We start from the raw sequence: 25771 nt of genomic DNA, 5'->3' as shown, positions 1-25771 counted from the left end.
AGGAACACGCTGGCGGCTGTGGGCGTTCGACTGATCAGCTGGGCAGCATCTGAATCTCTCCTGGGCAGCTGCCCATGCGCTCAGCTTAGAGGGAACACTGTTTCGGTCTCTGGCGCTGCCTCAGACTGGGGTTGTGGAGCCAGCTCAGCCTGCCTGGCCCTGTAGAGCCCTCAGGCGAGGGACAGTTGGGATGTTCTTTGTAGAACTTGGGACCACCTGGCCCTGCCCTGCCCAATTCTTATCACCAGGCCCTGAGCAGCATCCAGGTGGGAATCTCTGACTAGTGCCCACCTGGGCTGGGCTTAGACAGTGGAGAGGTTCTAATCTAGGCTGTCCCAGACAATATGCTGCATCTACAGGCCAGGGACTTAGGGTGGTCAGAGCTGGGGTTGTGAGCCCGAGAGTTATGGGGGCACAGGGACCCCCCCCCACAAAACACGGGGGTTCTAGCAGTGTCAGCCTCTTGGTTTTGGTCTTGGGGTGCTCTGTTTTTCACCTTTCCCCTGGAGAGCACCCTCTGCGGACATGGCTTGTGATGTGCGGGGCTGGGTCTGCTGACAGAATCACATGGCTGGTATCTGTCAGGAACTGACTTTAGCTGGGAAGTGGGGGTTGCATGAGCGAGTGAGAGAGAAGGTGACTCTTGGGGCCTCCCTGCTCCTCTCCAGGTGTCCTGGGCCTCACCTGGTTCATCAACAAATTCCGCATTGTGAAACTGACTCCCAAGGACCAGTTCATCATTGCCTACGGTGGCCTGAGGGGAGCCATTGCTTTCTCACTGGGTTACCTCCTGGACTACGAGCACTTTGGCATGAGAGACATGTTCCTCACTGCCATCATCACAGTCATCTTCTTCACCGTCTTCGTGCAGGTAGGTGGCAGGCCCCTTCCTGGCCTTGGTGTATCACCCAGCACCCTGACAACCTAGGGATGGGCATCTGTCAGGCGTGTTTCTTGGGTGCTCCTGGCTGGGGAGAAGATGTGTAAGCCCAACTGGGTGGGACATGCCGTGGGTTGCCCTGGAAGCTGCACAGACCAGGAACTCGGGATGTTCCTCACTCTGCCGCTGCTGGCTCAGTGACTGTGTGGACGTACCTTCCTGCTCCCTGGGCCTCAGCTGCCCTGTCTGTGAAATGGGGCAGCGATACTTGCCCGCCTTTGTCCAGCTCATCAGGATTGAAGGCTGGGGAATGCTATGTGGGCCAAAGACTTATTGCTTTATAAGCTGTGTGATTCTCAGCAGCTTTCAAAGGCCGTGACCAGTCCAGAGTGGCTCCAGCTCTGCCTGGCATCCTCTCAGCGCTTCAGTGCCTCTTGTAGGGAGGGGTTGCCCAGTAATGTGGGGACTGATACCTGGATGCCCATGGCACAAGGGAGCAGGAGGGCAGCTTGTACGCCACAGAGAGAACCCAGCAAGAAAATACACTGCCTGGTTCCTGTCTCCAGCTGTGGCTGGCCTGGGCTTTGGAGGTGGCAGGAGGGACCTGGAGTGCCTGGGTCCGGGTGTGGTATCTCAGGACAGGGAGCCAGAGGAGGGCTCTCTCAGCGGTGTAACCGGGCCCCTCCCTCCCTAGGGGATGACCATTCGCCCGCTGGTGGATCTGTTGGCTGTGAAGAAGAAGCAAGAGACCAAACGCTCCATTAACGAAGAGATTCACACCCAGGTAAAGGCTCCCAGATAACGGTGCTGGAGCTCTTCTGGGCAGGACAGCCCAGCACTGGGTCTCTGCAGGGGTTCTGAGCCTTCCCCTGGAGGAAGGAGGCCGGAGCCTGGTCTGCAGCTGTGGTCAGGTCCTCACCTTCTGCCTCCGGGCCCTGCAGAGATTCTGGTCTGGCACAGGTAGTCCAGCACGGAGTGTGCTGGCACACGCTTCTCTCCAAGGGCTCCAGTACAACCGGCAGCTCCTCTCCCCCAGAGGCCTTCCGCGAGAGCAACCCACCCTTGTGTGTGCGGGCGGCAGCGTCTCCCTTGGTGCACCGAGGGCTGGTCCTGGCAGCAGCCGCACGGGTCGGACACCTCCTGGACTATGAAGGGGAGCTGGGCGGATCCCTGGGTGCTTGGTCACCACATGGGGCCATTTGCACCGCCCGGCACGTACTGCAGGACATGGCGTGGTGTTGGCACATGCCTCACTTGCCTTCCTTCAGTGAACCCTGGGAGAGGAGGGTACGCCCTGCCTCTCTGGGCCCTTGTTTTGGGGCTCCTGACCTTGCGCTCAGCCTCCTCCCCTGGGAACCCTAGCCAGTTGCATGCCTTGCACCCAGTCTGCTTCCAGACCGTGCCCTGGGACCCCCTGTACATGCTTCTGCTCCACCCCCGAATCCTGCCCCGACACCAGGTAGCGGGACCAGCTGCTGCCTTGGGAGGGTGAGGAACCCTGGTGGGCCAAAATCCACTCCCCTCTGGTCCCACAGCCTGCCGGGGATCAGTCGGTGGCTCCGGCGTGGAGCTGTGAGCATGGGCGTGTGCCTGGTGTGGTTCAACCCCGTCCCCGACGCCTGTCCCCTCGGCAGCGTGAGGCAGCACCTGGCACAGGCCTACCTCGAATGCGCCGGGCGGCCGCCCTGTCCCAGTTCCTCCAAAGCTGCCTCTTGAGGGTCTGGCTGTACTCCCCTCCCCCCCCCTCACCCGCACATCTCAGCCGCGGCCCCACGAAGTCACCGGACCTTCTTGTCCTCCTCCCCCGGCCCTCGCTGGAGTGGCCACCTACAGCCCCAGAGGAGGATGCTGGGCGGGGGCGGGGAGGGGGCTGCTCTGCCCCTGTGGGACTGATTTCCACTCCTCCCTCGTGTCGTGTGTCCAGGCAGAGTTTCCTCTGGGCGGCGTCGGCTGGGCTGGCCCCTTGGACGGCTTCGAGGAGCAGTGGGCGCTGGCCGGGGTTCTCTGCTCGGTGCCCCCCTCCGGTTCTCTGCACCCTGCCCCTGTTTTTCTCATTGGTTGTCCCAAGCCATCAGTTGGGTCCTGGGCCCAGTAGCCCCTCCCCCTAGGCTGGGGGAGGGGGCTGAGCAGTGGGAGGGGCTTCATTCCACCTGCTTCCTAGCATCCACCTAGTAACCCGATGTCCCTCCCTGGCACTGGTTTCTTGCACTTCTCCGCTCCCCATCCCCAAAGGCTGTGACCCAGGCGGGCAGAGCAGGAGCGGCCTGATGGCTGGTCCTGGGGCAGGGGAGTTAAATGAGACTGCCAGTCTGTCTCTTTGCACCGCCTGCCCAGACCTTCCTGTTGTAACGAGCAACTGAGCAGCTGGTGAGGACAGACCTGTGTTGCCCCCTAGAGGCCAATCCGCCTAACGTCCCCGCCCTGCCAGGTTCAGCGTGAAGCCCACCAGCTCAGGCGAGCTGGCAGTGGGCTGGTGGGGTAAGGGGTCAAGACTGACCATATGGTTTCTGCTTTGCACCTGCTCCAGTTTCTGGATCACCTCTTGACCGGCATCGAGGACATCTGTGGTCACTACGGCCACCACCACTGGAAAGACAAGTGAGTGGGGCTCCCTCATGGGCCGGCGCTCTGATGCTGGCAGGAAGCAGGGGGCTTGGGGGAAGAGGCATGAAGGTTAAATACATGTCAGCAAGCTTAGGTCTTCCCGCTCACAGCAGGCCCCTGATGAGAAGCAAAGGGAGGCAGCCCCATGGAGTTCTGCTCTTAGAGCTCTGCTATCCTCCCACCTCTGCTACCACCCGACCAATTCCCCTAGCCCAGAGCGAATGCCACACCCGCCCTCCTCTGCGTGGGAGGTTCAGCTTCGGCTCTGCCTGCCAGAGACCATGGGGACTCGCTTCCCACTGGTGGAGGGTAGAGGGTGCCGAGCACAGGAGATGGGGCAGCACTGGCCCCTTGACGGCTGTATCTCTGCCCTCGATTGCTTCACCGCACGACTCCGGGCCCAGGCTCCTGCACCCCGAGTAACAAAACTTGGTCTGCGGGGCAGGCTGGTTCGAAGGGAAGACACGTGCTGGGCATGACGGTGATGAACCGGGGCGGGAGGGACTTCGGAGTCGCTCCCTGACCTGTCCCCATCTCTCCCCTGGCAGGCTGAATCGCTTCAACAAGAAGTACATGAAGAAGTGCCTGATCGCGGGGGAGCGCTCCAAAGAGCCCCAGCTCATCGCCTTCTACCACAAGATGGAGATGAAACAGGCCATCGAGCTGGTGGAGAGTGGGGGGCTGGGCAAGATCCCCTCGGCCATCTCCACGGTCTCCATGCAGTGAGTACATCCTGCCGTTTTGGCTTCGCTGGGGGCGTATCCTGTGTCTGTGGCTCTGGCGAATCCCTCCTCCCTGGGTTGCCTGAGTAGCGGGAGGTGCAGCTCTGCCCAGCTGCCATAAAGTCTGGCTTTGGGACCCGTTTATCTTTGCTGTCCGTCTCTCTCTCCAGGAACATCAATCCCAAAGCCCTGCCCGTGGAGCGCATCCTGCCAGCCCTGTCCAAGGACAAAGAGGAGGAGATCCGGAAAATCCTGCGCAACAACCTGCAGAAAACCAGGCAGAGGGTAATGACCCTAATTTACCCCGGCCATGCTCTTGCAGCTCAGCCGATCCCCTTGGAGCCACAGGGACCCCATTTCCTGGACAGCCATTAGTGTACTCACCTGCCACATCCATTGTCTCTCTCTCTCTCTGCCTGGTCCATCCCTTTCTCCCACCCTTGTTAAGCTGTGCCCAGCCTGAAGTGGGAACTGAACCGGCTCGAAGAACCACGCAGCTGGGCTGGAGGCTGAGTTGGTGTATGGAGACAGGCTGGCCTTGTGGTTATGGCTCTGGGCCGGAACCCAGGAGGTCTGGTTTTAATTCCCCAGCTCTGCCATGTGATTTGTGTGACCAGGGGCAAGTCACTTCACTTCTGTGGTTTGGTTCCTCAGTTGTGGGACAGAGTAATCCTGTCCTGGGGGCTTTGGGTTTTGTGAAGCATAGTGGGGTTGTTAGAAGGGCATTGCTGAGCTCTTACATGGGTTGTGCTTTGGTAGCCATCTGCGAGGCAGGCCGGCCAGCATTCCCCTGGAGCTCCTCAGCGCGCTTGGAGCTTGCATCTCTGTTTCTGGAGTCGAATCCTGTGGACTTTGGCTGCTAGCTCAGGAGAGTTTTGGGAACATCAGGCTGGTGTTCCCTGGAAACCTGCAGCCACCCCGTCCCTCTGCTGGGCCACATGCTCCACTCCTCCAGGGCAGGATCCAGGGCTCCGCGTCCAGGACTATCTCCCATGTGTCTGACCCTGATCCCTCTTGGCTCCCTTCTCAGCTGCGGTCTTACAACCGGCACACGCTGGTGGCCGACCCTTATGAGGAAGCCTGGAACCAGATGCTGCTGAGGAGGCAAAAGGCCCGGCAACTGGAGCAGAAGGTGCGCTGGGGAGGCGGGAGCTGATGGCTGTGGCATGCTGGCTGGAGAGGGTGGCATTTGCACAGTGGCTTCTCACTTTTGCTGAAGGCGAATTTAAAAGCTGGGCCCGATTGGCAGCCAGCGAAATGTGCCAAATCTCCTTCCCAGCAAAGGTGGGGTTTGGGGCACGGAAGATAACCCGACTGCCTTCCTACCACACCGCCCTCCTGACAGTAGAATTGTGCCCTCTGCAAGCTGCCGCATGGAGGACTTCCCTGGGATGGATCTCTCATCCCTGCTCCATGGGATGGCCACTGGCTCAGGTGGCTGGCCCGAATGTGCATCCCTCGGCAGAATAGCTGGGCTGGCCCAGAGCTCCTGTTGGCCAGCCATGCTGCTGGGGACTCCTGCTTGTCTGTTGTCCCGTCACTCGTGGGGGACAGCCCCTGCCCCAGCCCGTTGGAAATGTTAGCTCTCATGCCCACTCTACCTTCTGATTGCAGATCAACAACTACCTGACAGTCCCAGCGCATAAGGTCGACTCTCCCACGATGTCCCGAGCGCGCATCGGCTCAGGTGTGTGGGGGTGGCTGGAGCCAGGGGATTTGGGGGGTGCAGGTTACCGTGGGCCGCACAGGGGAGCTTCCAGCGGCTGGGCTGCTGCACTGGTGCTGCTTTCCACACTTCCCGTTAAAGGCCAGCACTGGTCCTAATGACAGTCCCCCACCGTTTCCTGTTCCTCCTGCTTCCTGATGGCAGCCTGGCCATTAGCGGGCGCTGCTGGGGAAGCCACACACTTGTCCCAGTCCAGGCCCCTGCCAGCAAGTCCTGCATGTTGCCCCTCCTCCTGGAAACATGCCCAACTCTTAAAACGGCTAGCTGGTAAAATACCATCCCTTCATTGACCAACTGCTTTAAATGGGGGTCTGCCACCCAGCCCGGCCACAGCTGTGGGGTCCCTGCTCGGCCCCCCTGCAGCTGGGACTGCTCCAGCCCAGCACGGCTGGCAGCTGCCACAGATTGCCTTCAAGGGCTGGTTAACTGTTTAGGGATGTTAAAGGCTGTATTGGCCAGGTCTGACTCTCACACCCCTAGAAAAGAAATCCCCACTGCTCTGTGAAAACAAAAAAGCAGTCCAGTAGCACTTTAAAGACTAACAAAGTAATGTATTGGGTGGTGAGCTTCCGTGGGACAGCCCCACTTCTTCAGAACAGACCCAATATTTAAGGCACAGAGAACCAAAAATTGTAATCCAGGTTGGCAAGTCAGAAGAGCGGAACGGCGGTGGGAGGGGAGGAAGTCCAGAGTCAGATAAAACAAAGTATGAATGAGAGTCCTTATAATGACCCAGGTAATTGGTGTCCTGGGTCAAACCACATGTTAATGTGTTGAATTTGAACAGCACTCTCTCTCTCTCCCTTCAGGCGATTCTTAAAGTTCCTTTTCAGTAAAACACAGACTTTAGGTCGTTTAACAGAATGGCCCACCCCATTAAAGTGCTGGCTGACCGGCTTGTGAGTTAGAGCTTTTTGAACTCTTTTATTCAAATTTGACACATTAACACATGGTTTGAACTGGGTCATTATAAGACTCTTTTACATACTTTGTTTTATCTGACTCTGGACTTCCTCCCCTCCTACCGCCCCTTTGCTCTTCTGATTTGCCCCCCTTGACTACAATTTTTCTGATTTGTCAACCTTGATTACTATTTTTGGTTCTCTGTGCCTTAAACGTTGTCTGTTCTGGTCTGGCTCTGGTCTGAAGAAGTGGGGCTGTCCCACGAAAGCTCGTCACCTAATAAATTATTTTGTTAGTCTTTAAAGTGCTACTGGACTGCTTTTTTGTTTTGCTGGAATATAGATTAACACGGCGTGCTCTGTTACTTTTCCACTGCTTTTTGGAAAGAAAATTTTAAGCATGGAGCAATGGTCAGGAGCTCTGACGGTTCCCACCCATGGCCACCAGGGGGCAGCTTTCCCAGCTGTCTGGAGTGAGCCATTCCTGGCAAGGGGCAGATGCTGCAATCAGCCAGGACTGGTGCTGAGCTCCCACTGTGTCAGGCCTGCTCAGCCCTCTAGAGAGCAGGCCCTGAGTCTGCAGCTGAGCTGGGGCAGGGCCCATATGCTGTAGATTCCCAGGCTCCGTCCCGAGCCCCAGGCAAAGAGACATGCTTAGGGCGCTTGAAAAGGTGCACACAGCTCAGGCCAGCATCTGTGCTGAGCTAACACCCTCTCCTGAGCAGCTGGGTGGATGGGGCTGCTCCACAGGGCCCGATTTGTCACGTTTGGTTTTTAAGGCTCCAGTGCTCGCCCCCGAGAGTAGGCGCCGTCCTGCTGGCTGCCAGGCTCCCAGCCCTTTGTTGCCATGTATGTAAAACGCTTTGGGGACCACGCCCCTAGACCTTTAAGGAAGCCCCCAGCTGGCTCGTGGGGTTGATCAATACTCTTGCAAGCGCTTTCCCTGTACGAGTTAAGGGAGGCTGGGAATGGGTTCAGTGACATGCCCAGAGCCTGGCCAAGCCAGGAATGAACCCAGGAGTCCTATTTCCCCAGCACTTCTCTCACTGGCCCCGCTAGCTCCCAGCAGTAGGAACGGGTCCCTGATGTGGTTACTCTGAGCACTCCTTTTCTCCCCATGACTTGATCATACTCTCTCTCTAAGAGCTGGGCATAGAACCCACAGCCCTGACTCCCATTGTCCCTGCCCTAACCGCTAGATACAGGTGGGATACCCCTTGCCTGGATCCACCCCCTGAGGCTTTGGGGTGAATGCTGAACCCCCAGTTTTTGATCCCACCCCCCCACAAGAGTTAACCTGGCCTGGGGGAAGCTGTGACTCTACTTCCCCCAGGTGATTTTTCAATGATGGGTGTAAGACCCATCCGGGCGAGTGGAGGGCAGCCCTGTTTGGTGAGGAGACGGTGAATGTTTGCCTCCTTCCAGACCCGCTGGCCTATGAGCCCAAGCCGGACTCTGAGAACCTGCCTGTCATCACGATCGACCCGGCCTCGCCCCAGTCGCCGGAGTCCGTCGACCTGGTGAACGAGGTGCCGAAGGGCATGAGCCGCCTCCCGCCGTCGCCCGAGGAGGAGGAGGACGAGGACGAGGACAACGAAGGGCTGGTGATGCATGTGAAGGAGGCTTCCTCCCCAGGCACGGATGATGTCTTCACCCCGGGCACTGGCGACAGCCCCAACACCCAGCGAATAATGCGGTGCCTGAGTGACCCGGGCCCTCGGCCTGAGCCCGGGGAGGGAGAGCCGTTCATCCCCAAAGGGCAGTAGGAGCCGGTGCGCTGCCAGATCTGACCTGCAGGGGGAGCTGCTTGCACACACATGGATCCTTTGTCCCTTCGGTTCCCGGTGTGGTACTCTGGTCTGGGCTGGATGAATGGGGCTGCTGCCGCCTGGCAGCTCTGCCGAGTGAGCGAGAGCTGTGGCAGGTAAGGAGCCCCTTGCCCAAGCGGAGAAGGGGACCTCAGCAACTCTGAGTGAGAGGGGAGCCTGTGCATGTCCGCCTGGTTCTTCAGCTTTCCCGCGCTGCCCTGGACCGTCTCCCGCTGGCAGAGCCACGATGCTGGCTGAGCAGGGGATCCCTGAGCAGCCGGGCTCTGGGAGCCTGTTTACCGGCAGAGCTGGCTCGCACAGGCGCTTCACCGCTGCTGGAAGAACTTCTCCTCCCAGGGCAGAACTGTGCTGTTTACCTGCCTCAGACGCAACCTGCATCTTTGCCAACTCAGGGACTGTTGCAACCTGCGTGTTTGTGGGTTACTCCCCAGACAGTCAGCGTGAGGGAAGCAGGACTCTGGGCTGAGCCTCTGCCCGGCTGGGTCACCCGCTCTAAGTTAGCGTCCCTGTCCTGCCACGGAGCTTGCTGCAACCAACAGGTCTCCTTCAGCAGAGGGGCTGGAAACGCCCATTGTCCCCCACGTGCTGGTCTGCAGGTGCTAACGCACAGCCCCGCTCCTTCCAGAGGCCTCGCGGTGCTCAGCTCACCCTCATCTCTGCCGGGGCCCAGCCTGGCTCACCCTGCAGCGTCAGGGCTGCTGCCTGCATTGGCCAGGCTGCTCACCTGCACCTCCAGCAGCCAGATTTTACAAATGTCTTTGTTCAGGGTGGGGATGAATGCAGCATTTTAGGTTTTCCAGTGAGGGTGGGTAGAGTAATTTTTTTCTTTAATATCTATATAGCCATAGGGGGTCACTGTGGTTCCATGCTGGCTTTGTCCTGTGGCATTTGAGAGCTCTAGTTAGAAATACACTGCTGGGGAGCTTGCTGCAAGCCAAGAGGAAGAACCTGAATTGCAGGGGGGGCTCTGAGCTGGGGTGCTTGATGGCCAGCCAATCCCTTGCCCTCTCCAGGGCCAGCCCGTCAGGCTGCTGGCTCCCACCCTTGTCCTGGGCACATTCACCATGTGGAACACCCTCCCCCCCACCCCTCCCACTTGGCTGGGGACTTTCTGATCTGATGATCTAGATTCACTTTTTAAACACCCTTCCCCTGCCCCCTGGATACAGAGCTGGGTGAAAGCAATGAGTGTGTCTGAACCAAAGATGGCTGGATGGGTTTATTGTACATAGGGAATCGGTTTTATGTAAAACGCTGCTTATGTTTTTCCTTAACTGGTGACTTAACGAACCTGGGCTGGGCCTTGGGCCGTCCAAGGTCTCCTCCGTGGCCGGGCCCCACACGTTCCTTAACGTTAAGCTTTAATGGCCTCTGGGAGGTGGGGAAGGGGGACCAGGCTCCAGAGTTAGTCTGAGTTTCCAGGTTGGGTCTTGAAGCTGCCATCCCTCCCCCGCTGATGGACCCATTCAGGGGCATCTCTGATTAGTTCTGCCTCCTGCTCCCACCCGCCGGGCTGCCCCTGTGCTGCTGGGGGGCTGCCTGTCCCCTGCCCTGGGTGGGATAATCTCCCGGAAGCAGCTCTTCCTCCACGTCCTCGGAGTCTGGGGCTGATCTCCGAGGTGCAAAGCTTTGCTCCCCACTTGGTATCCAGGGAGGGGCTCCTAGATGGTCGTTGGCCAGGAGGGACCCTGGGGGCTGCCTCACGTGGCCGTCACGTAGAACAGCTGCTGCTTTGGGCCTGTGTAAAGAAAAGGGGGGTCGGGGGAGGGAATGAGGCCCTGGGCTGGCCATAGAGGGCGCTCCGTGGCATGCGGCAAGCATGGCTTTAAGGGCACCTGCCCTACAGTGCCTGCGTCCCTCCGGTAGCACACAGACAACCCTGCTGCGCCTGCTGGAGCGCTCTTCTCTCTGCCATGCGTCTGTGCCTTTTTAGCCACCTGGCGGCTGCCTGCGCCTCTCCGCCTTCAGTAACTGCTGCATGTGCGTGTCCGCTGAGGTCGTGAGTCTGGCCGGGGCGCCGGCCCCCTCCCCCCGCAGCCCACTCCATACGTGGCTTCATTTCACCACCCAAACAGCAAGCCTCCCGCATGCCTGCTGGCCCCGCCCGTCCGCAGGGCCAGCCTGGTTATCCTGGCCGGGCACGATCCGTCTGACGCGGGGCTCTCCGTGGCTTCTGAGCGCCCTGAGGCAGGGAGTGGACAGGAACGTGGCTGTCGCTGGGTGCGTGTGCAAGGCTCTGCCTCCAGGAGGGATAATTAAGCAATGAAAATTCTCTCTTGTATAAACCACCTGTAACGAGGATCTTTTTCATGATTATTCTAATAAATTAATGTGAATTTTTACTGGCTTTTGTTGGCCTTGCGCCCTCCCACCTTCTTCTCTGGAAGTTTCCTGGCCCAGACCTCAGGGGGGCGCTCGCAAGCTGCCCAGCCCGCTGCTGTGCTGGTCGGTGAGTGCTGCCCTGCAGAGGGGGCAGCAGAGTTACCCTGGCTGCCTTTTGCTAAATGCTGATGCTGTGAGTCAGCCGCAGGGCTGGTACTAACAGCCCGTCTCTCTGCTCCTCCGCCGGGCCTCCGCGTCCCTTTAAGAGCCCCAGCCAGCTGGTCTGGTGCCTTCCTCTGCCTCTTCCCTTGCTTGGGAATCACCAAGCTGCCTCGTGAAGGGCAGGTGTCCCGCTGGAAATGAGAACAAACTTAGAGCGCTCTAGTCACGCCACAGCCGAGCCTGGCAGTGCAAACCCAAAGCTAGTCGCCGGGTAAGGCCCTTCAGCTTAACTGCCGGTGCTAGTTCTGCCCTCCAGCTAGCGGCTGCTGCTGTTCCTTGCAGAGTGAGGGCCAGAGGGATGGGCTGGAGCCCAGGAGCATTCTGCCCTCGCAGCCGGAGCCGATCCCTGGCTTTCACTGCCAGCAGCTCCGCCTCTCCCAGGGAACAAAAGAGGCTCTTTGGAGTCTGCCACCAATAGCCTAAGTGCAGCCTGGCTGTGGCTGTAGTTGGAGCGCTGGCCCCACAGCGCGTGGGGTGTTGCGCATGCGATGCTTACCTGTGCTCTAGCAGCCCCCGCTGACAGCATGGCCCTCTTGCGCCAGGTGCTGTACGCAGCTGGAGTGGGACAGTCCCTGCCCCAGGGCCTATCCCCTAAAAGCCCACGACCAGACCAGACCTGCCCAGACTATTGGTATCCAACCTTTACCAGTGTGGCGCTGTGGGGCAGGGAGTTCGAGTAACTTAACCACACTCACACGGAGACTCTGCTGCAGAAGCAAACCCGCAGCCTCCTGAGCCAGGCCACCAGCCGGGAGCACAAGAGTACCCACCCCCTCCCCAACACACGGCCGGCTCCGGTATCTCTGGGGGAGGGGGAACATCAGCTTTGTGTGGCTGCTCGGTGGAGAACTCAACCCCCACGTGTTCCTGGCGAACAGAATTTCCTGGGGCGCCTCTACCTAGCCAAGACCTCGTTTCCCTGCCGGTTGCACCTGCCTCGTTCCTTTGCGGTGAGGCGTGACCCCGCCGGTGGGGCCTGCTCGCAGAGAGGCACTTGCTGTCCCGGCAGGGCTGGGTGGAGGTGCTCCAACCTAGGCTTCCACTTGTTCCTGTCCACCTTCTGCCCCCAGGCGAGGGCTCTCTTGATGACTGGCGAGCTCCTGCCTCTCCGGTAGGAGACCCACACAGGGGCCTGTCCCCACAGATTGTTGCCACCCTGGTTCTGCCAGTGCCTGTATGTGGCCTGCACAGAGTTGTGGGTGGCCACTCGTGTGCTGGTGGAGCTGTGTAAAACCTCTGCCCCAGGAGGGAAAAGCAAAGCTCCAGGCCTGGCAGCCGGCACTGGCACCCACAGACTTCGGCCATGGGGTCGAAGCCTTGTCCTGGTGTTGCGGCATTGCCCTTTCTCTGACGCGCAGCCCCGCGGCGCCCAGCGTCAGGTGGAAGGAGACGAGCTGCTGCTCTGGTTGAGCCTCTCAAGGCCTCTCCTAGCGGGTCACTTGGAGCCTCTCCAGGCTGCTGTGACCTGGGAACTAGAGATGGGAAAACTGAAGCACACAAGGGCAGCAACCAGCTCCCTGACTGCGACCTTGGGACTGGAGCCAGCAGGCCCAACTCCTAGGTCTGTGCTTAGCCACCAGGCTAGCCTGAAACGCAACAGGAAAGCATGAGCCCAACTGGGGGAGTTCTTCCCCTGCCCTCACGGGGCCGGAGCAGGTCCTTGTTCCTTCCCCTGGGGCGCTCAGCTGCTTTGAGGGGTGGCACGAAGCTGCACGGGCCCCTGCTCTGGGGGCTGGATTCTTGTGCTTCTAGTCTCCTGGCCCTCCTGCTTTTGGCTGTGATGCAGATCATGGTGCTGGGGCTCCGGTTACTCCACCGGTTTTCCCAGCCGCCCTTTGACGAAGGTGCCTGACTCATAGGTGCCGGGGTGGGGCGGAGAGGGGTGGGGATCCTTCTGGAATCTGCAGGCAGCCAGGCCTGGCTGTTTGCAGGTAGACTGCTTGTGTCGTGCAGGCTTAGCTGGAAGATAAGGGGGGGTCTGGTCTGTCCTGGCAAAACAACTTGCTGACTCCAGGCCCTGCTACCTCCAGCCTAGCCTCTGCAGTCACAGCTAGCTCCAGGCTGTGCGATGTATATGACCTGTGCTGCACGGCTACCGGGGTGGGGTCGTGTTCCCCGCCCCAGCCCCTGTTTTGCACCATGAAGGGGAGGGCAAACCCTCCCTCAGTCTAGTGTTAAATTGGATGACACCAACTCAATGAAACATGAGCAACAACTTACACTGATGCAGGGGAGATGTAATGAGGGGCTGGTTCAGAAGCAGCTGGCTTTCACGGAGCCTGGCTGGAGCCTGCCTGGCACCCCCTGTGGCCATGGGCGTTATTCTGGTAGAGCCCCGCGGAGCTGCTGTACATCTCATCTGGCTTAAGTACCCAGGACCATCTGCGGCCCTGGGCATGGAGCCATGAGAATTACTTCCTCCTAATGCGCATCTAGCTGTTCTCTGCCACCCCATACAGGCCCCAGCAGGCAAGGGCTGGCTTTGTCCGGAGGCAGTATGTACGAAATAGCTGAGCCTTCTTAGGCCAACGTCTTTTCTTTAAATGGAGGTGAAGGGGGCAGAGAAACAGGGGTAACACATTGCTCTATTTGCACCCCCACCTTTCAGCCAGGGACGTTGCTGTTGCTGACTTAGCATTCCTGCAGCACTCCGCTAGCGTGAGGAAAATTGAGCTGCATGCTCCTGAGCTGTGCCCACTTCTGGGGGGAGTCGGGCAGCTGTTTAACAGCGCACAGCAACGCTGCCCGATCATTTAGGCTTGGAAGTGAAACCGGATCTGCCCTCTGATCTTTTGTGAGCAGGTGCCTCTGTCAGCTGGAGGGCCCCTGGCCCTGGTTTGGAGAGAGTCCCCGCTAGAAGGACTAGCCCACCAGTGAGTGGGGCAGGTGGGCTCCTATTCGCATAGTAAACCAACCTGCCCCAGTCTCTTTGGAGCCCACGCGCTCTCAGCAGGAGTTGCATAGGTGCAGGCTCAGCCATCTCCCCTCCTAGCAACCCTGGGAGCCCGGGGCAGGAGTGTGCTGACACCTTCTGCCTTATTAAAATAATTAGCTCTAATTACAGAGGCAGCAATGAATGTTGAGCTTCCCTGGTGGAGGGTTCTGGCACGGATTTAATTGACTCCCCTCCTTTGTGACATGAGTCCATTATGACAGGAGTCAGCAGTTCCTGGGGACAGGCGTTGCTGAAAACTGCCTTGAGAATGGCGGGCTTGTTTATGGGACCCATAACGCATCCTGACTATAGTGTGTTGGAGGGGTCTTCCCTCCACCTCCCTGTTGCTTTAACCGCCCCTCGCTCCCTGCCCTGTCTGTCCCATGGTGAGGTGCTGTATAAACAACAGAAAGTCCCTTCCCCCAAGAGCTTGCTACCTGATTGTCCCATGTGTCATAGGCCCTATACTGCTAACTGCTTGGGGTGATTCTCCGTTAAGTCAAATGGTGGGCCTACTTCTCCAAATGTGTGTGCTCCATGAGTGCATCATGCCAACTGCAGGACTGGTTTGGAGCAGCCATGGGCAGGTGTGCAGCAGCTGGAACAAGGAGTTTCATAGCCGGCAGCAGGCCTTTTACAATGGGTTTGGATGGAGAGTTGCCACGTCCGGGGCCCAGAGCTCTGCAGAGGCCAGGGCCTGCCTGCTCTGTTCCTGGAGACATGGATACCCCGCTTTGCTGCTGGGGAAGCCGGGACACAGCCCTGTGCAGGGAGTAGAAGGTGGGGGGGTGTGCCTGGCTGTCGGGCCAGGGCCAGGGCCAGGCCTGCTGGGCCTCTGGTTCTAGGGTCTGGGAGCAGGGGGCTAAGTGAAGGATGTGGTGGCTCTTTGCTGGGCCAGTCACAGGTGGCTCCAATCAGCTTGTGTTCCCACCTTCCCCTAGCTTGGGCTCAGCCTTTCTAATGTGGCTGCTAGTTTGAGCTGCCTCAGTCTAGGCCTGACAGGAAATACACCAGGGCCAAGCGCCTGGTGATTTTCCTTGGCCCTTCACTGGGGGTAGGCACTAGCTCTGAAAATCAGCCCTCACCTGGGCCAGAACCTCACAAGGGGCTGGCAAGTTGGGTGCTGACCTATACTGGCCAGCTGGCTGCAAGGATCACGGAAGGAGCAGCTGGGTGTGAAGCACTTAGGTGCTTAGCTGAGCCCTGTTTGGGTGGCAGGGGGCTTGGGCCAGATTTTCAAGCACAGCATCCCAAATCTGTACCCTCCTTGCGTGCACACAGAGGAGTGCTCCAGTGATAGAAGCGTAGGCCTGGGACCAGGACAGTTTCATCCTTCCACCAACACCACCTCCTGCAGGGCCCTAGAGGAAGTAGCTCTGCTGCCCTGTTTCCCCAGGTGCGAAGTGATCCTTTCTCCTGCCTGCCCAGGGATGCTGCCTAGATTCTTTGTTGCAGGCAGCACTTGTCTCTCCTCTAAGCACCGGAAACAAGGCTTGGGAGCCAGAAAGCCAGCACCAGAATCCTGAAATTGCCACTGGCTCCATCTGTCAGCTTGGGCCAGCCACTTTCCTTTTCTGTGCCTCAGTTTCCTTATCTGTCTGAAGTCAAGGGTCAAACAGCAGGGGACTGGGAGTCAGGTGGAGAGCTATTCCGGTCTTTGCCAATGACTTACTCTGTGACCTTGCCAAGTCACTTCACCTCCTTGTGCCTGGAGAAAATGGCGGCCGGTGCTGTGAGCTATAACAGGCTGTTTTGAACAATCAAGTGCCATTAAAATGTAGCGCCTTTGGAGGTCACCTGTGCTGAGCCAGGACCACTGATAGAAATAGCCTAGACAAACACCCAAAACCCATGATGATTCCACAAATTCCCTGGGCAGCTTATTCCAGAGTTGAACTGCCCTCAGAAGGTTTTTCCTCATCTCTACCCTAAATCTCCTTTGCTGCAGCATAAGCCAATTTCTTGTCCTGCCTTCACTGGACATGGAGAACAATTCCTCATTGTTGCCTTTTCACTTCTCATAAGGTATTTGGTATTTATCAGCCCCCTGCACTTCCCCCCGCCCAGCTATCTTTTGAAGACTAAACCTGCCTGTGGTTTTAACCTGTCCTCACATGTCAGAGCTTCTAAACTTTATCATTTTGTTGCTGTCTTCTGGCCTGGCTCCAGTTTGTCCAGAACTGGGTGCGGTATTCCAGCTCAGGCCTCCTAGCTACCAAATAGAGGTGGGTACTTACCTCTATGTCTTGTAAAGGACACTTCTGTTACTCTAGAGTGATATTAGCCTTTTTACAAGTCCTGTTGCTGACTTGTATTCAGTTTGTGATCCCTTAGAAGCTCAGATTCTTTTCAGCCAGTGAATCCCTCTCTTGTAGGTGCGCATTTGATTTTCCTTTCTTCAGTGAAGTTCTTTGCGCTTGTCATAACTGTATTTTACTTGCTCTGAAATCAACCAATTCTCCAGTTTGGCAAGAGCCTTTTTAATGCTAGTGCTGTCCTCCAAAATCCTTGCAACCCCTCTCAGCTTGTCGTCATCTACCAGTTGTTATATGATAATAGAGGGGAAAGTATGCAAAGTCATTAATGGAAACATTGAATAGGATTGGACTCAGAACAGACCCCTCTGGGATTCCACTAGATCGGGGTGGCCAGACAGTTAGACAAAGAGCCAAAATATCTGTGGACAGAATATAAAGAGCCACATATCACACACATATATATCAACATCATCAATAACCGTGGGCTCAACGCCCGTTGGTGTCTGATGCCTCTCTCACTATTTCCTTCCATCAAAACAAAAAGCTGTCAAGTAGCACTTTAAAGACTAGCAAAATGGTTTATTAGGTGAGCTTTCGTGGGACAGACCCACTTCTTCAGACCATAGCCAGACCAGAACAGACTCAATATTTAAGGCACAGAGAACCAAAAACAGTAAGCAAGGCTATGGTCTGAAGAAGTGGGTCTGTCCCACGAAAGCTCACCTAATAAACCATTTTGCTAGTCTTTAAAGTGCTACTTGACTGCTCTTTGTTTTGATAGTGTATAGACTAGCACGGCTTCCTCTCTGTTACTATTTCCTTCCATCTTTCCCTGTCCAGTGCAGAGTGGCTTAGTTTCTGTAGACTAGCTCTGCACCAATCTACTACATCATCTATCCAGTCTCTGTGAGGTCTGCCTCTCCTATTCGAACCGTCCATTATGACGAATACTAGAGTCTTGATTTTTTGTTCGTTGTTCATTCTGCAAGTATGTTCAAATAGTTGTAGTTTCCGTTTTATAACCTCCTGCAGCAGGTTCTCTTTCGGCTTTATCGTCCTGTATAATTCGTCATTGGTGACCTTCTGCATCCATCCTATTCTCAGAATCTTTCTATAACAACTCCTTTCGAATGCCAATATTCTTCTTTTCAAATCTTTCGTTATCACCCATGTCTCACATCCTAAAATGTGCTGCTGAATACACACTTTTCAAGACGCCCAGCTTTGTTCTTAAGCTAATTGCTTTGCTATTCCAGATCTCGTCTATCGCCTTCAAACTCGCTTTTGCTTTCACTACTCTAGTCGCTATTTCCTCCTAACAGTCTAGATCATACGTTATGTTGCTCCCCAGATACGTGAACTTCTCTACATTTTCTAGTTCAACACCATCCACACTGATCTCCCTTCCTATTTCCATATCTCCAGCTGCCATAGTTTTTGTTTTATCGATGTTCATAATCAGTCTGTGCCGCTTCCCTTCTTTGTTTAACACCCGCACCATTTTCGCTAGCTTCTCCTCATCTTCCTCAATGATAACTATATCATCCAGGAACCTCAAGTTGTTAATTCTTTTCCCGTGCACAGATATGCCCTCTACCTCTTCCTTGATCTTGTCCATCGCTCTCTCTAGATGTGTGATGAAGATACTTGGCAATATTGGATCTCCTCATCTCATACCTCTACTTGTTTTAAACCAGCTTCCCAACTCCTCTCATGTTCTCACTGCTGCCTCCACATTGTCATTGACATCTTTCAACAAACTCTATCAGTCTGCTATCCCCTACGTATGACTCCAACACCGCCCAAGTCACATTCTGAGCTATACTGTCAAATGCCTTTTGAAAATCGACGAAGCAAGTGTATTCGTTTTTTGTTCTTTTGTCAAGCTTTCTCCGCTATCAGTCTTAGTGCCAATATCTGCTGTATGGTACTTCTGTCTTTTCTGAACCCTGCTTGCTCGTCTGCTATATGTTCTTCTGTCTGTGATCTTAATCTCTCTGTCAGTATCATCATCCAGCACCTTCCCTAAATGACTCGTTAGGGCAATCGTTCTGTAGTTCTTGCACTCCAATGTACTTCCTTTCTTGGGTATTGTCACTAGCACGGATCTTGTCCATTCCTTAGGCGCCTTCCCTTCTTTCCATTCTCTATTACATAGTTAGTGTATTTCCTGAATCATGCTTTCTCTGCCGTATTTGTGTGTGTGTGCGCGTGTGGGGATCTATAGATAGATACGTAGATATATAAAATGAATATATAATAAGTGGCTTAATTATATTCTATCTAGCGAGAGAGAGAGAAATAAATATATATGACATGTCTCCAGGCCGTTCCCTCCTCCAGAGCCAGGCACCCACAACCCCAGCGCTGCCCCCACGGCTGCTGCAGCCAGGCACTTCTCCCTCGAGGTGCTGGGGCATGTCTGGGCATGCAGCTCCAAGCAGGAGCCGCGTTTCGTTAATCCAAGAGCTCCGTGCCAGTCTAGAGCTGTGGGTTGGCCACCCCAACACTCGATACGCATCTTTCCCACCTGCCGGTTGCCAGCCAGCCATTGATAGCGACCTTTGGAATGTGGTCTTCCAACCTGTTCTACACCCACTGACAATTATTTCCTCTTGGCTTCATTTCCCTCGTTCGGGTGGGACAGTACCAGGGGGGTCCTTGTCGAAAGCCTCATTGAATTCAAGCTCTGTTGTGCGTGTTGCTCCCCGCAATCCTTTCATCCAGCCGTTTGTGTGTGTGATGCTGCAAACAAGCCCCTGCTTGTGCATGCATAACACACACACCTATGGGGTGTGGTTCACTGGCCCATGTAGTGTCACCTCAACCACGTAGAGAGCGACTGTGTCCCCTCCGCCAGCTGCCTTTTAGCTTGGCCTGGAGAGGCTCCTATACTTGGGGTCCCAGGGTTGGTTCCACCTGTTGGCATTACAGGTATGTTACCCATAATGTAACCTGGGAAGGCGAAGGGACGAGGCTGAGAGATGGTGATTGTGTGGCACCCTGGTTTGAGGCGGTGCCGTGGCCTCAAAGGTGAGTTGCTCGCGCTAATTCTCCCAGCTTCTTGCCGCTCCCTGGCAAAGCTCCCAGGTGCTTCAGTCTGGCTAGAGCAGGAGGGTCCCAGCTCAGGGGAGCAGCCAGCAGAGGGGAGATGGATGCTTGTTGCAGGGGTAGAGGGCTGGGCGTGTAGCCCTAGTGAGCACAGGCCTCGTCTGGCTCTGCAGCTCACAAAGCGCAGTTCAGATGGAGCAGGGCCATTCCCTCGTGCACGGGCCTTCCACCCCCGACCACGGAGCCTGTCAGGCAGCTGGAGAGGGGAGGAGAGGGAGCCCCAGGAACTGACACAGGTGCTTAATGTCTCCACATTTGCTTGACAAGAAGCCGATGGCAGACAGCCCGCAGGCAGGGTGGGCTGGGCCGCACCAGCAACCGGGTGTTTACCCCACGGCTTGGCACAGTTGCCAGGGGGGAGACACACAAAGGAGGGCGCAGATGGGGCTGCTCAGCCAGGCCAAGTACTGTGGGGGTGAGAGGGGTGGAGCTGCCTCCTGGTGCCCCCCAGTTGCTGAGGCTGTCGCTTGTGCTGCAGGCATGCAGTCCAGTCCTCTCGCCTCCACCCCAGGGGGATAGGGGCTGGGCCGCTGGATTTCTCAGGGGCTGGCCCCAGCGTATAATCACGGGGCTGCACGGCCCCTCCTGTGCACGTGTGCACTTTAGCACATCCACCTCCATGTGCAGACCCATTGGGATCTGCCCTTGCAGGTGCCTTTCCTGGAATCCCGGTGGAACTGGAGAGCCTGCAAAGTCCCTGGGGCCTGCTAGTGACTTCTCTGGAATCCAAGAGGTGTTGCTTCTCCCTTCCAAAAAAGGCTCGTGCTAGATGAAGCATCCACCAGTAGCTAGAACCATTTCTCCCACCTCCCGAGGATTAGCTGGTTTCCTTCCCTCTGTTAGTGACTGACATGGAGGGTACAGCTACACTGCAAAGTAGAAACCTGAGGGCCCAGGGTAGCTGCTGGGGCTCATGCTAAGAGCCTAACCCAGGCAGGGCTGCTGCTCCCACTTGGAGCAGGAGCTCTGAGGCTCATCCACTCCCCTCCAGCCAGATTTCAGAATCCAAAGAGGGCTACCCTATGTTTCCTCTTGTAGCACAAACCCTCGTCAGTTGACCCAGCCCCCAAGACTCAGTGGTGCAAGGTCAGGTTTGTTTCATTTTGTGCTATGTAGACATACCCAGAGCCAGCCTCCCCCGTCACAGGAATGCAGTCATCTCTGGGGAGGGCCCGAGCAGCTGTTGAACCACTTACTGCACTGCTTGAACACATTTGAGGAGAGGAGAGGGTGAATGCCAACAGCATCCAACAGAAGTGGCCAGAGGAAGATAATTCTCCCGACTGCAATTTGTCTGGGCCACCCGAGTTAATGTTGCTGTTATGCCAAAAAGTTCCAGGAGCTCTTTCGCTCTCCGGACCTGTTCCCAACAGCCAGTGTGAAAGGCGCCAGCTCTAAGCACAGCACAGCAGCCACGTGGAGAGAATTAGAGGAAAACTGCAAGAGGGGTCATGCCATGTACTGCACAGCTGGAAGTTGTGCTGCTACTGCCACCATGGGAGCAGGCTAAGTACCTCCACAGAATGGACTTGCCATCAGCTCCGACTAAAAGGCTGCCCTGGGGGCATGGAGCGAGGAACAGGCTCTGGAAGGGCTTCAGCTCTCTGCTGGTCCTGGTGTTTGTGTGAACTTCTGTTCTCCAGTGGATGGAATTAGAATGGCTTGGTTGTGTGTCATATGCCCTATACTGCTGACACCTAATGGTAAGGCCAAATCTAGAATATTGCGTCCAGTTTTGGGCCCCTCCCCCCCAAGTATAGAAAGGACATGGATGTGCTGGAGCAGGTTCAACGGAAGGCAGCAAAAATGATCAAGCAGCTGGAGCACATGACCTATGAGGAGAGGCGGAGGGATTTGGGCTTATTTAGTTTACAGAAGAGAAGACGTCAGGGGTGACTTAACAGCAGCCTTCAACTTCCTGAATGGGAGCTCTAAAGAGGAGGATAAGAAACTATTCTCAGTGGTGACAGATGGCAGAACAAGGAGTAATGGTCTGAAGTTACAGAGGAGGAGGTGTAGGTTGGATATTAGGAAAAACTACTTCCCCAGGAGGGTGGTGAAGCACTGGAATGTGTTGCCTAGAGAGGTGGTGGAGTCTCTATCCCTTGAGGTTTTTAAGTCCTGGCTTGACAAAGTCCTGGCTGGGAGGACTTAGTTGGGGTTGATCCTGCTTGAAGCAGGGGGCTGGACTAGATGACCTCCTGAGGTCCCTTCCAGCCCTGGGATTCTATGATTGTCCTTTAACATTCTAGTGGCCGGGGCATCTACTTAGGGGTGGGCGGATCTGAACACTGCCTTCGCCCTGTCACCATAAACTTGTGGAATGTGACAGAATGACAGCAGTGAGGCATTCTAGGGTCATGGTCTTTTCAATAAAAGGTTAATTTTAATCCTCTTATAAATTGTTGTCAATTAAGTCTCTGATTCAGCCAGGTATTTAACCACTTGCTTGACTTGAAGCACATAATTAGTCAATGTTCATTACTATTATTATTGTGTATTATGTGCCTAAAATTAGATACGTGCTTAAATACCTTGCTGAACTGGGGCCTAAATGTTGGAGGGTTTGATTTGGCTGTCTGAACGTCTGATCTGTCACAGGTGACAGAGAGACAGATGGTCTGTATAGCTGATGTGCCCTGCAGGACTCCTGATTCCTCGCGATTTCATGGCAGGCTCTTTTCCCCCTTTGCAGTAGCAGAACAACTTGTCCATCCTCTCATTGGGGTGTTTTCACCGGGCAGCCGCTGCCTGTTGATTTAATGAAGCTCTTAGCACTGATTTCATGGCATTCCACTTTGCACTCTGACAATGACCTGTGGTATCGTTTTACGTGGCACTGTAGCCATTTTGCTGTATTGTTTTCACCCACATCCGACTTGACCTGGCTCACATTCAGGATCTGCTACTTCTGCGGCAGCTAAGCTACGCTAAGCTGAGACGGAAGGAGAGGATGCTTCATTAACTGGACGAGGAAAAGCGTGAATTTGGGTCTTTGCAGGCAAGTTGGAGCCAGATCATAGAATAATAGAATCCTAGGACTGGAAGGGGTCTCAGGAGGTCCTCGAGTCCAGCCCCCTGCCCAAAGCAGGATCAACCCCAACTAAATCATCCCAGCCAGGGCTATGTCAAGCTGGGGCTTAAAAACCTCTAGGGATGGAGATTCCACCACCTCTCTAGGCAACGCATTCCAGTGCTTCACCACCCTCCTGGGGAAGTAGTTTTTCCTGATATCCAACCTAGACCCCTCTCCTGCACTGTAACTTGAGACCATTGTTCCTTGTGCTGTCATCCGTCACTACCAAGAACAGCCTCTCTCCATCCTCTTGTAAGCCCCCTTTCGGGAAGCTGAAGGCTGCTCTCAAATTGGCCCTCATGCGTCTCTTCTTAAAACTAAATAAGCTCAGATCCCTCAGCCTCTCCTCGTAGGTCATGTGCTCCAGCCTCCTAGTCATTTTTGTTGCCCTCTGCTGAACCCACTCCAATGCGTCCACATCCTTTCTATACTGGGGGAGTCCTAGAACTGGACACAATACTCCAGCTGTGGCCTCACCAGTGCTGAATAGAGGTGAATAATAACTTCTAATAACAATAACCCTAACTTCTCTAGCTCTGCTGGAAATGCTTCTCTTCACACCAATAGGCCATTAGCCTTCTTGACTACAAGGACACACTGTTGACTCATATCCAACTTCTCATCCACAGTAATCCCCAGGTCCTGATCCCGTAGCCCTTCCTTACCCAAGTAATCTCATCGACAATATTGGCAAATGTTCCTAAACCATGCGGCTGACTGCCAAGGTTGGCTTAAAATGGTGATTTTTGTAAGTTGGGTTCCTTTCATTTGCCTTTCTTTACCCCTCTGCCTTCTAGGTCATGCTTCCTTCATCACCTCGGGCTTTTCTCTGCAACTATGAGCAGCGTTGCCTCTCATTTTTTTTTCCACCCATGGGTAGGATAAATTTTGTTAGGTACATCATGGTATGTGCAGAGGCGCACCACCGACAGAAACAGTGCTGCCCACTCTGGGGGCTCTGCTAATCAGTTGGGTGGCATCTGACTTTCTGGGGCAGCCACCCAAGCACTCGGCTTACAGGGAAAACAGACTGAGGGCCAGAAACTCTCTTTGCAGAGGAGAGCCAGAATGCTCCTGAGTACAGCAGCTGAGGCGTCAAGAAAAACTGAGAAAAAAACCCTCTAGCGATCACCAGGCTGCAGCGCTTTATGTGAGATGCTGTTCAGGTGAATAAGGAGTTCAGGGTCAAGCCCTGAATTAGGAAACGTTTTTCATATGGTTTGTTCTTCCCGGCCCTGCTGTGTATGTGTGAAAGCCGGAGCCTGCGCTCTGCTGCAGAGTTGGGATTGATGGGGTCCTGAGGGCACCGTGAGCTCCTGGTCTTGGACTGGCTTCATCGACTGTCTTAGACACTGTCTACAAATCCAGGGATGGTCCATTTTCTCAGTGGTGGCAGACAGGACAAGGAGCCACAGTTCAAGTAGCAGTAGGGTGGGGTCTAGGTTGGTATGAGGAAAAGCTGTGTCGCTGGGAGGGTGGAGAACACCACAATAGGTTACCTGGGGAGGCTGTGGAACCTCCTTCACTAGAGGTTTTCAAGGCCCAAGTTGACAAAGTCCTGGATGGGATGGTTGAGTTGGGGTTGATCCTGCTCTGAGCAGGGAATTGGACTTGATGACCTCCTGAGATCTCTTCCAGCCCGACGGCTCTATGGGCGCTGCTGCTTTAAACAAGATTCCCAATTGCTGCAGGTTTCCCGAACAAGCGGTCAAAGCACCTCTGGGACTGAGGAAAGGCCTTGAACCCCTTCCACGGCTCAGCTAGTCCCTGTGCGGTTGAATGGCAGCTGTGCACCATAACATCCAGTTATTAGCCATCTGAGTTCTTCACGCCACCATTCTAGCATCATACTTATACCTCTCTTGCCCCTACGCTAACAGGACTTTTCCCCTCGAAGGAGAGTCCGTGCCATTAACCCTGGCCTACAGGCAGGGGGTGTGAGACAGGCAGTGACTTGTCCAAGGTTGTATATCAAGTCAGTAGCAGAGCCAGGTCTTCTGAGTCGTCCTCCTCTGCTATAGCTACTCCTCCCCGAGCAGGGGGTTAGAATGTTCACTTCCTGGCCCACCTAGTCCCTAGACCTAACTGCTGGGTGCTCTAGAGAGATTAGGGTAAAACCTTCTACTCCAGCTGGAGCACAAGTCTTCTCCATTTCACTCCGTCTCGGGGCAAAACTTCAAGCTGACCCCAAGAGCACCCCTGGTGGTGTCCTTCAGTCTAGTAGATCTTCTCCACGTTGTCTGAGGGCTTCCTCTTTTGTGTCTCCCTTGAGGGTTGCATGGGAGAGCTTGACAGACTACGCTGGGTGATGGTTTTCTGAGCGTGGGGCCGAGCCATCGCCACTTTCTTCTCCCGATTTGAACATCAAGTGGTTTTTGTCTTGTGCTGCTCCAAAGCTCCTCATCTGTGACCAGCTCTTGCCGTTTGATGCGAAGGATGTAGCTCAGGCACCTGTTTGTGAAAGGCTGCAGCTTGTGATTTGAAGACCTTTTTAGAACTGGGTGCTCTACTCCAAGTTTATTCGTGAACATTGGCCACGTACAAGCCATCTTCTCCAGGCATGGAGCATTCTCCTAGCTGGGGGTCTTTCACGAGACAATTCCCTTTGCAACTGAGTGGCAAAAGCCATTACTTTGCTTTCCTCTGTACACTGTCACTCTCCTCCCGGGGACGAGAGGGGATTCCTTGGGACAGTTGTCAGGATTGTCATGGTACAGTCTGTTTTAATGGCATAGTGTCTTTCTCTAGGCTGTGCTAATGGTGGCTTCCCAGCTGCTGGAGCAGCCGGCTGAGATGCACAACCAGAGCGCTAAGCCAATGCTGACACTATGTACCAGAAAATGCCTAAGCTACCCTCCCTGCTGCTTTCATTGTCAGAGCCAGGTGCCCCAGACCAAAGCATTTGAGTCACTTGTCTGTACAGGTAAGTGTTCCAAGTGAAATGCCAGTGTTTCTTGTCCTAGGAAACTGAGCAGAGAACTTTCTTCTCCAGCTGGGGCTTCCTAAGGCCCCAGTCTCCCATATTTTCAAGCACCCCATGGCCGTGAATGAAATCTGTCCTTGCAACACCTCAGGGAGATAGGGAGGTGCTGGTTATCCCCATTTTATAGATGGGGAATTGAGTCTCAGTGTAATTAAGTGACTTGGCCACAGTTGCAGAGTGAGTCTATGACAGGACTGGCCG

At 55.3% G+C, this 25771-nt stretch overlaps 1 protein-coding gene across 1 annotated transcript in view; it reads left to right on the top strand.

Annotated features, from left to right (window-relative positions):
- Nucleotides 1–10999, top strand: part of SLC9A1 (solute carrier family 9 member A1) — a 54807-nt gene extending 43808 nt beyond the window's left edge. Inside the window, exons 5-12 of the mRNA XM_074976317.1 lie at nucleotides 669–871; nucleotides 1575–1664; nucleotides 3408–3478; nucleotides 4033–4206; nucleotides 4377–4491; nucleotides 5237–5338; nucleotides 5821–5893; nucleotides 8260–10999. Of these exons, the coding sequence (XP_074832418.1) occupies nucleotides 669–871; nucleotides 1575–1664; nucleotides 3408–3478; nucleotides 4033–4206; nucleotides 4377–4491; nucleotides 5237–5338; nucleotides 5821–5893; nucleotides 8260–8600 (1169 nt within the window). The 3' untranslated portion in view covers nucleotides 8601–10999. The remainder of the gene's footprint in view (nucleotides 1–668; nucleotides 872–1574; nucleotides 1665–3407; nucleotides 3479–4032; nucleotides 4207–4376; nucleotides 4492–5236; nucleotides 5339–5820; nucleotides 5894–8259) is intronic.
- Nucleotides 11000–25771: the final 14772 nt, after the last annotated feature.

This window comes from Carettochelys insculpta, chromosome 24, assembly GCF_033958435.1.
Source record: "Carettochelys insculpta isolate YL-2023 chromosome 24, ASM3395843v1, whole genome shotgun sequence".
In the NCBI taxonomy this organism is placed as follows: domain Eukaryota; kingdom Metazoa; phylum Chordata; order Testudines; family Carettochelyidae; genus Carettochelys; species Carettochelys insculpta.
This window is presented reverse-complemented; position numbering and strand designations above follow the sequence as displayed.